This window comes from Arachis hypogaea, chromosome 12 (genome assembly GCF_003086295.3).
Source record: "Arachis hypogaea cultivar Tifrunner chromosome 12, arahy.Tifrunner.gnm2.J5K5, whole genome shotgun sequence".
Lineage (NCBI taxonomy): Eukaryota > Viridiplantae > Streptophyta > Magnoliopsida > Fabales > Fabaceae > Arachis > Arachis hypogaea.
The window spans coordinates 115430099-115441054 of NC_092047.1; the positions used below are offsets into that span (position 1 = coordinate 115430099).

General features: G+C 34.7%; 1 protein-coding gene and 1 non-coding gene across 2 annotated transcripts; both read left to right on the top strand.

Moving 5' to 3' along the window:
- The first annotated feature begins 684 nt into the window (after positions 1-684).
- TRNAD-GUC (transfer RNA aspartic acid (anticodon GUC)) lies at positions 685-756 on the top strand. The gene has a single exon. It is a non-coding gene; the product is annotated as a tRNA-Asp (tRNA).
- Positions 757-8023: 7267 nt separating this feature from the next.
- LOC112728511 (glutathione S-transferase) lies at positions 8024-10294 on the top strand. Its single transcript, XM_025778675.2, has 3 exons — positions 8024-8388; positions 9113-9161; positions 9571-10294. The coding sequence occupies exons 1-3, from the start codon at positions 8239-8241 to the stop codon at positions 10014-10016; spliced, it is 645 nt and encodes a 214-aa protein (XP_025634460.1). The 5' UTR covers positions 8024-8238; the 3' UTR covers positions 10017-10294.
- Positions 10295-10956: the final 662 nt, after the last annotated feature.

The following is a 10956-nucleotide window of genomic DNA, read 5'->3' on the forward strand; positions in this document are numbered from 1 at the left end:
TTGTGGTATATTTTTGCCTAATAATGCAGCGTTGATTGATTTATAATAGTGATTTGCATTAGTTTTTGAACTAATTTCTGTGAATAATATGTTGATTTTACATATTAATTTATTAAGATTTAAGTTTTTCATCTAAGTTTTATATAACTGAGATCTACTAAAGCTTTTATAAATTTTACAGACTCCCAACATCCTCATGAAAACGACAATAATAAGTTCAATTTAAAAATTTTAAAACTTTGGAGTAACAGTTAAGTTATTACATGAAACCAGAAATCCAAATCACAGCAAATTAATGTATATATTAAATCAATACGTTATTAACGCAAATTAGCTTAAAGACTAATACAAGTTATGATTACAAATTTTAGGATTCAATTTGAATCCATTAAAATTTTGAGGGTCAAATTGAATTCAACCTCAAATTTAAAAAAAAAAATTGAATATTAACTCCATCTTTTTCGTATATATTTTCTTATGATATCAAGATACATATCATTTTTTATTTTTTTATTAAAAGTTTTAATACAAAAAATGAAAAGTGTATAACAAGATATATATATATATATAAATATAAAAAGATGGTACATATAATATTATTTACAAATCAAAATTAACTCTTTTGTTTTATTTAAGTAAAGTTATTATAAATATAAATAATATTACTAAGAGAAAGAACATCGAGTCGTTGTAGTATAGTGGTGAGTATTCCCGCCTGTCACGCGGGTGACCCGGGTTCGATCCCCGGCAACGGCGTTGTTTTTAAAATTTTTTGTTTGGTTGACCTTTTATTATTTTTAATTTTGAAATGCTTTTTCCGTTCTATTCAGTCGGCCCAAATGAACCCATTTCATTTTAAATTGATCTCTGCTCTATTTCTGAGCCCAATAAGAAGATACCTTACTTTAATATTCGGCTTCATCTAAACAAAGAAGTTTGGTCTGTTGTTAAGCGACCCTACCTTAAACTGCAAGATATTGTGTATGTTGCCCCCCCAAAAAAAAAAAAACCTTCAAGAAATTGTACTGTTTAATTTTTATGTATTAGTTTTGTATAAATTATTTCTATACATGAAAATAAAAAATTGATCGTATATACTAAAAAAAAATAATATACAAAAAAATTACACAAAAATTAATACTAATACAAACATAATTGTTTCGTGATAAACTCGAATGACAAGCAGCTTAGAAGTGTTAGGGTAGAGACTAGGGACCTTGTGTGATGGGCATGAGACTTGTAATTGATGCGATGACACCCACAAGAAGACGAGAGAGGCTAATATCATCATTGCTGTTGCCATTGAATAATGAAGAGGACCAATGGACGATCACGCGTTCATGACATTACATAATTAGACCAGAAGTGTGAAGAGATTCATGTAGAGAATAGAGATGCATACAGCTGTCAATGTAAATTTTAATGGCCTTAGAAATTAGTTGTTAATTTTTGTTAGATATATAATTATTTATATACCTTTTTTATTTGTTTAATTTTTAAAAGAAGTTAAATGGTATTAGAATTCTTATGTTTCATTCACAATTATTTGGATTAAGAGATTATAAAAAGAAAGAAAATGAATAAAAATATGAGTTTTTTGTTGTTTGAATGAGAAAGAAAAATTAAGTAAACAAAAAGTGAAACTCACCAAAAATTTTTTTCTTAAAGATGAGATCAAAATAAAAGAAAAATATGTAAATAATAGTAAATTACTAATTCACCATTTGATCAATAAAAAAATAAAAAATTTAAGGGTATTAATAATTTTTTTATTATAACTTTTTTTATTTTTTTTTATCTATTTTTTCTTTATCTAAAAACAAAACATAAAATAATCTATTTTTTTTTTCTCTTTTTTTTTTCACTTTTCATTGTTTATCCAAATAAAGTGTCAAAAAAATTAAAAAAAAAAATCGTATGTAAAAGTCTTGTGGGAGGGACAACAACTGTTATGAATTTTAACTCGTTGAAAGATCAGATTGCGAAAAATCTGCATCAAGTTACTCAAGTACGAGAACTAGGTGCATAGAAAGCTTTACTGACCTTTGATAGTGTGTTAAGCGCTGAAGAGACATACACTTTTAAAATAAATAGCCTTCTACAATTTTTTCATAGCGTGTGGAGATGGGAAGAATCGGAACAAAGTGAAACCAGAGAGTGTGGTTAGAATGATTTGGAGTACCGCTGCATGCCTGGTCCGTGGAAACGTTCAAAACCATAGGAAGTCAATGAGGTGAAGTAATTGGGTGCGATACGATGACGGAATCGTGCAATTACTTCAGTGTTGGATGAGTGAAAATTGATACATGTGTTATGGACGTAATAAACGAATGGATTCATATCACAATAGGCATCAACGGATTCGATGTATTGGTGAAAGAGGTGGGGCGCGAAACATATGGAATAGATTGTAAGCTGGATAATAATGATGATGGTGATACAAACTGCGACCAACGAAGGACAAGTGCTGCGTGTAACTATACAGGTGCGGCTGTCAGATCGGTGGGGCGAACAACTCTTCCAGAATGCGTAGACCAGGCGGCAGAACTACTAACGACAGTGGCGCGGGATGGTGAAGAAGCGACAGACATGATGGTAATTCCAGAAAGTATTTTGAACGAGTGGATTAATGAAAATTGAAAGCAAAATCATCTTAATTTGGTAACATACAAATCAAATAATGATGATAATGAAGGGAGTGCTGATTTGGTGGGAGAAGCCATTATAAGTAATGAAGATGATTCAGATAAAACTATATCATGGACTTTGGGCAATTTGAATTGTGGGCTGTAAGGGGAGGCCAAAAAGGGGAGAATAATAAACACTAACACTAGGAGAACAGGGTCCAAAACTGTTAGTAATCCTCATATGGGCTTCACGTTGATGCCGGGCCCAAGTCATTCAGCTGGAACAAAGCTGGGGGTGCTGGATCAGGTCAGCTGGGAGGTGGTCAACCGGGTCGGGTGGAGTGCAACCCCCTAAGGGAAAGCCGACCCGATCAGAACGCAAAAACAACGCGCAATGCGCATGGAGATGGAGGTGATGCAGCTTCCCTTGCGGCACGAACACAGCAAATGGGAGAAGGGCGAGGGCTGATCTGTGAATGTCATGGCCTCGAGGTCCGTGGGGTGGTGGAGAAAGGTGGGTCTGTGATAGGGACGTCAATGAATGGCAGATGTGGCGGTGCGGTGTTGATTGGGAACATCGGAGTAGTGACGACACAGGCGGTGCTGGAGGAAGGAAGGCTTTCAGGGGGTGAGGCGGCTAAAAACAGTGGGGTCTCGGCGGATGCTGTCATAGGTAAAAATGGTGGTGTTGGGGAGCATAGTGACGACGGAAATTTTGGGAATATTGATGGGAAAAATGATTCAGAAGAGGAGATGAACGCTGTAAGTGAAGCCGAAGATAGAAGCCGGCCAGATAAGGATTTTGAGGTTGATGATGCTGGAAATGGACATGGCGGATCGACAGTATGTAGGAGGATGTTGGTGCAGGATGGGGAGGGAATCAGAGATACTCAAAGGGAAAAACACGGATATGAAAATGACGAGGAATTTGGTGACAATCAGAGTTCAACCTTGGAGGAGCAAATGCTGGAAAATAGGAGAGCGTGGGAACTAGCAGTGGAATCCGGTGCAGTGTTGTACGACAAAAAAGATGATATCATGGCTATTCTCTAAGTTCAAAATGAAGAAATTGCTCAGAAAAAAGGCAGGCGAAACAAAAGGCGAAAGCAAGATGTTGCAGACCTAAGAATAATAATAAGGTGTGTAACAATCTTTTAAAATGATCTTTAGTTCGTGGAATGTTAGGAGTTTGAGGGGGATGAAAAGTTGAGAATAATTAAGGACCTAAAGCAAAGATTTAGATTGAATATGTTAGGTTTGATTGAGACTAAAAGGCATATAGTGACGAAGTTTGATGTAGCTAGAATTTGGGGATGTGATAGTGCTGGTTGGGAATCTGTTGAATCTAAGGGTGCATCTGGTGGTTTATTGTTAATATGGGATGAAATAATTTTTAAAATGAGTAATTGTTATAAAAGAGAGAGGTGGTTGTGTGTGGAAGGGGCTATATTATAGTATAACTTTAACTGGGCTTTTTTTCCTGGTTTATGGTGCTCATACTAGAGATGAGAAACTTGTTGTGTGGGAAGAGTTGAGCTATACAGCTGGCTTATGCCAGGTTCCTTGTTGCTTCATGGGAGACTTTAATGAGATTGTTTAGGTAGAGGAAAGAAAAGGTGCTACTAGCTTAACAGCATCTGCTGAAGAATTCAAGAATTGGATACATGATATGCATCTGGTGGACTTACCGCTTAATGACTGAAAGTTTACCTGGTTCAAAGGTCGTTCATGCAGTCGGATTGATAGAGTTCTGCTTAGTCTGGAATGGGTTGAGGAGTTTCCAGAAATTCGCTTGAGAGGAGGACCAAGGGGCCTGTCAGATCATTGCCCATTGATAGTGGAAGATACAAGGTTGAGATATGGACTAAGACCATTCCGGAGCCTTGACTCATGATTTACACACACAGATTTTCTAAGACTGGTTAAAGAGGAATGGAAGGGGCTAGGGGAGATGCAGTTCACAGATAAATTGAAGGCCTTAACGGTTTCACTGGGGAGATGGCACATAGACAACTTTGGCGACATGGATAAGAAGATTATGAAGTTTGAGGAAGAGATCAAGAAGATCGATGACATGGTTACCAATGGGGTGTATGATGGAACGATGGAGGCAAGAAGGAAGGCATTAGTGACTTGTTGTCAAAAGTGGTATGTGAGAAAAGAATTGCACTGGAAACAGATGTCACGATCCCGACTCGTGAAGGAGATGGACAAAAACACCAGGTACTTCCACAACATAGTTTCAGCAAGAAGGAGGAATAACAGGATTGATGCGTTGGTAATTGATGGAAGGTTAGTAAGAAATCAAGCAAGAATAAAAGTATCTATTAGAGAGTTTTACAAGAAGTTATATCATCAAGAGGTGTCTCCTATGGTGGGTTTTCGGGATGGACTGGTAGATAGAATAATTGAGGAGGACGCTGTGACTTTAGAGGTGCTGCCGTCAGCTGAGGAGATCAGAGATGTAGTGTGGGACTGTGAATCATCGAGGGCGCCTAGAAGCGATGGGTACAACATGAATTTTATCAAGAAGTGCTGGGATGAGATTGGGGCTGAGTTCACGGCAGCTGTGCTCGGGTTCTTTCAGACTTCCAGGTTACCAACAGATTCTAATATCACACAGGTTGCATTAGCGCCAAATTTCATTGGGGATAAGGAGATTAAAGACCTTCGACCAATTAGTATGGTGAGTTGTGTGTATAAGGTGATTTCTAAGGTATTGGTTAGGAGGATGAGATCAGTCATGCTAGGCCTGGTTGGAGAGACCCAGAGTGCGTTTGTTAAAGGTCGGAAAATACATGATGAGACTCTTATTGCATGTGAAACTGTACAATGGCTTAAAATGAGAAAAAATGAAGCGGTAATAATTAAACTGGACTTTCAAAAGGCTTACGACAAGGTCAAGTGGAGCTTTGTGGACATTGTTTTACAAGAGATGGGATTTGGGCGAAGGTGAAGGGCGTGGGTTATAGAGTGTATAGACACTACTTCTATGTCAGTGTTGATAAACGATTCACCAACAAAGCCATTCAAGATGGAAAGAGGTCTGAGACAAGGTGATCCCCTATCTCCATTCTTGTTTGTACTCGTTGTTGATGTCCTACATAGAATGATTGGTGAGGTAGTTAGAAACGGCCGGATAGCCCCTTTATTTGTTAGGAGAGATAATATAGAATTGTCGCATCTCCAGTTTGTGTTATTCTGTCCGTCGGAGGAGGAGACTATTAAGAATTACAAGAGACTCTTACGATGCTTCGAGTTGATGTTGGGGTTAAGTATCAATTTTGACAAATACAACCTGGTCCTAATCAATTGTGAGCAACAGTAGATTCGAAGTATGTGTAGCTTATTGGGGTGCAAGGAAGCTACTCTTCCGGTCAGATACCTTGAAATTCCTTTGGGAGCTAATCCGAGGTTGGTCAAGACGTGGAAGCCAATTATTGACAAAGTGGAGGAGAAGCTCAACTTGTGGAAATCGAAGATTCTCAACAAAGCGGGGAAGTTGGTGCTCATCAAAGCAGTATTAAATAGCTTGCCGGTTTATTATCTAAGCTTATATAAGATGCCGAAAGCCGTTGCAGATAAACTGATTTCGTTACAGAAAAGATTCTTGTGGAGTAAGGAGGATGATAGGAATGGTATGACTTTGGTCAAATGGGAAGTGGTCCAAGCTCCAAAAAAGCTAGGGGGATTAGGAGTTGGAAATGCGATGGTTCGTAACACAGCACTCTTGTTCAAGTGGTGGTGGATGTTTGCTAAGGAGGAGTGTCCGTTTTGGAAGAAGGTGATATGCTCTTGTAATAATCTCTCCCCTAATGAGCTTTTGTCCACCCAGGCTCTACCTACTAGAGGGGGTCTATGGAAGGATATCTGCCAAATACAGATCAAGGAGCAACATATAAGAGAGAAGATGATAAATGGCTTGTCCATGGAGGTTGGTGATGGTAGAAGAACTCGTTTTTTGGGAAGATAACTGGCTAAGTTGTGGTCCTCTTAAGGATAGATTCTCAAGGCTCTTCTCGGTTTCAATTCAAAAAGGCTCTGTCATAGGGGTTTGTGGGTTCTGGGATGGGTTAGAGTGGATATGGAACTTCCAATGGAGGCGAGAACTATTGCAATGAGAGTTGAAACTTGTGAATCAATTACACGAGACTTTGAGGCCGGTCAAACTAGCCTTTGACAAAGAGGATAGAGTTGTCTGGAAGTTTGACAAGTAAGGTATTTTTTCTACTAACTCTTTTGTGCAGATGCTACAGGAAGAAACGCTTCTGGATGACGTAACAAGTTATAACTTCACTAAAACTATTTGGAAAGGATTGATCCCTCCAAGAGTAGAGCTGCTTGCCTGGTTTGTCTTGATAGGCAGGGTAAATACAAAAGAAAGGCTGTGTCGACTTGAAATTATTGATCAGAATTATAATTTGTATGTATTATGTAATAAGGATGTAGAATATATTCACCACTTATTTCTTGGCTGTGAATTTACTTGGCAGGTGTGGTGTGCTTGACTATGTGATTTTGGTAGACAATGGTCCTATCCAGGTACGTTAAAGGAACACTTTCAAAGTTGGACAGGTACTACAACAAGAAAGGAGGAGCGCAAGAAGTGGTTTATCAGCTTCTTCGCAGTTGTTTGGAACGTCTGGTTGAAAAGGAACAGGAAGTTGTTTCAAAATACTGGTGTAGGTACTGAAAAAATCTTCAATATGTCTCTATGTAACTACAAGAAGTGGAGGTGTGAGAATCTCCTTTGTTGTTAATGACAATGTTAAAGATAATAGATGGAATAAATTATTAGTCTGAAAAATCACTAAATGATTACAATAGATGTTGTTTTTATCTTTTTGGTTTTCTATTTTCTTTCACTCTACTTTAATGTTGAGCTTCTTTGGTTTAAAAAAAGAAAATACCACATGAGCATAGTATATACTAATTGATAATAACGCACTCCATTGGGTAGTGGAGGAGGCTTGAATAAAGTAAAAGAAATAGCAGGGAAAAGAGAAGGATGGACTCATGACTCATGACGCAAAAATAAAGATAATCTTTTACACACACACGCATATATATTGTTGTCTGCCTTTTGGTCTTGTTTTTGCTGTAAGGAGTCAAAGTATAAATGATTTTATATATATGACTTCGATATAAACAATGCATTGGAAGTGGTATATTTCTCAGTATTTTTAAGTTCAAAATTTGATTACGAAATGAATAATGTTAAAACTTAAAAGGGATAATTATATTTTCTACATAATTTCAAATATTAAAATACGATTAGCTTTAAGATAAATAATTAAACAAAAAAAAAGTAGTTCGTTGTTGAATGTACTCAATCAACAACCAATTTGTGCTACCAAATCCAATGATATAAGTAGATAATTTTCCATGTGCAAAAAAACAAACTCGTGACTTTTTATCTAACTCCACAAATCCCATATCTTCCACAAAATAAATGAATAAATATAAAATCATCAACAAAAAAATCCATCACAAGTAGCCGCATTATATAAAGAACACAAATAGTCATAGGCCTAATTTCATATATAACATAACATTCTCTTAAAAGATACCCTTTATTTGCTTCTACTTACACATACACTAATAAGAGGCTATGGCAGCAATGAAACTCCATGGAAACCCTATGTCACCAAACTCCATGCGAGTGGCTGCTGTCTTGTATGAGAAAGAGCTTGACTTTGAGTTTGTTACTATTGACATGAAGAATGGTGAACATAAAAAGGAGCATTTTCTTTCTCTAAATGTAAGCATCACCACAATTATATTATCATTCTTCTGGTAGTTGACAAAAGCATCACTTTACTATAATAAATTAGGGTAAAGTATACTTTTTGTCTCTAAAGTTTGGCAAAAGTTTCAAAAATACTCCTAAATTTTATTTTATTTCAATTTTGTCCTAAAAATTTTCGATTTGCATCAAATATACCATCGACGGTTAAATTTTCAAAAAATTTAAGACTAATTTAACAATAATGCATTAAAATTATGCTTGATTTGTTTGTGTTGAGGGTTGTTCTTATGAAATTGTTGTTGAATTGGTCTTAAATTCTTTGAAAAATTAGCCGTCAGGAGTATATTTGATGCAAATCAAAAACTTTTGGAACAAAATCGAAACAAAATAAAACTTATGGATATTTTTGAAATTTTAATCAAACTTCAGAGACAAAAAATATATTTTACCCAATAAATTATTTATACAACTAACTTGAGTTATTTGAGTGATCATCAGTTCTTTTGTTCGTTTAAACAAATAAAGTTCAGATCTGTAACCAATTAGTCATTAGCATGCTGGGTTAGGAGATATATGACAAAAAAAAATGTATACTATCCAAATTTTAAATTTTCTGTTAAAATCATCTGGTCTATTGAGATTTAAAGCCAGAACAAATATGCTAAAATTTTATTTTTACTATATCATAGTTTAATTGATATTTATTCTTGCTCTTCCCTATACATGATGGATGCAGCCATTTGGTCAAGTTCCAGCATTTGAAGATGGAGACTTGAAGCTCTTTGGTAAGAAATATCAAATATTAAATCTTCTAACACAAAGTTGTGATTATACTTTAATTATAACAATCATTTTGGTCTTACTAAATTATTTTTCATCATGATAAACTTGGGAACAATTGTTATAGTCTAATACTAGAATCAAACTCATTAAAACATTAAGAGTATGTTTAATCTGGATAAAATAAAAATAAAATAAAAAATTTTAAAAATAATTTAATTTTACTCATGGATATTATATTATCCCAATCTTAACCCTCCCCCGGGGAAATACCAAAAATACCCTTAAATGGTAAATTTTACTAGCTCCAAAATTTGTTCCTTAATTATATATCCACATAAACCTAATTAAATCCTTGTTATATATAGTTAATCATTGAAATTAAAATAACAAATTTGAGATATATATGTGCAGAATCAAGGGCAATAACAAAATACATTGCACATGAATATGCTGATAAGGGGACTCAGCTAATAGTAACCAATGATTCAAAGAAGATGGCTATAATCACTCTATGGCTTGAAGTTGAAGCTCAACAATATGATCAAGTAGCTCCGAAGCTTATATGGGAGCTTCATGTTAAGCCACTCTTTGGCATCCCAACAGACCCAAAAGTTGTTGAAGAGAATGAATCAAAGCTTAGTAGTGTTCTTGGAATATATGAGAAGAGGCTCTCTGAGACAAAGTATTTGGGTGGTGAATGTTTCACTTTGGCTGATCTTCATCACCTTCCAACCCTTCATTTCTTGATGTTAACACAGGTGAAGAAGCTGATTGAGCCTCTGCCACGTGTCAGTGCTTGGGTGGCTGATATTACAGCTAGACCAGCTTGGTCTAAGGTCACTGACATGCTCAATTAATTAGTTAATTAATTTGAGTTGTTAGTGTTGTTTGATTTGGGTATGTTTTCTCTGAGAATAAAGTTTGTGTGTGTGACCAAAATAATTTAGTGCTAGAAAGTCCTATATATGTTGCTCGGATTCTCAATTTCTGTTGAGAAGATTGGACATTATGGGGTTTTGTGATTCATGTACCAAGTTTTGGATTAACTTTTGTTGATCCTCTGCTTTAAAATCTGTTGTTGTTAAAGGGAGTGAAAGAAATTGAAAAGAAAATAGTTATTATTTTTTCTTTGAAAGAATGAACGGTGTGAAAAAGTAGGCGAGATTTATTTAATTTTTTTCTTTTAACATTCGATAAAAAAATGGAAGGAAAAAGCATTTGGTATTAATATTTTAATAGTATCTTCTATTTTTTAATATATTTTAAATTATATAAAGATAAAATTATCTTTTCATAATATTATATATTTTTTTTTCATTCAAACATATAAAAAAAATTTATTCAATTTTTTTTCTTTTTTTTTTTTTCATTTCTATTTCCTTTTTCTTTATTTCTTTACTTTCAACTAAACAAAGCCGAATTATAAAAAGGAAAAAATTGATGTAGAAATGCATTTTTAGGAATAACCATAACCTATATATAACTATCATTATCAGCATCTTATCTGTCCTTATGTAAATTTTAATGGCCTTAGAAATTAGTCATTAATTTTTGTTAGATATATAAAAAGTATAGGTAGATAATGAAAATATTAAACAATGTGAACAATAGATATATCATATGTTCATTTCACTAGATGTATGGATGGTTATTCTAATATTAAAATTTAGGTAGATAATTTAAAAATGTAATGTGTTTTTATTTGATTGGTGGTTGTTCATATTGTTCAAGAAAGTCATTGATTATTTAGCATAATCTTTATTTAATTCATATATTTTTTTATTCAATTAATTTTTG

What these genes read in the sequence shown, in the direction of transcription:
- LOC112728511 (XM_025778675.2), top strand. Translation starts at nt 8,239, where the DNA reads ATGGCAGCAATGAAACTCCATGGAAACCCTATGTCACCAAACTCCATG. An exon ending in AGCATTTTCTTTCTCTAAAT is followed by an intron (nt 8,389 to 9,112) that starts GTAAGCATCACC and finishes TGATGGATGCAG; the next exon opens with CCATTTGGTCAAGTTCCAGC. An exon ending in TGGAGACTTGAAGCTCTTTG is followed by an intron (nt 9,162 to 9,570) that starts GTAAGAAATATC and finishes ATATATGTGCAG; the next exon opens with AATCAAGGGCAATAACAAAA.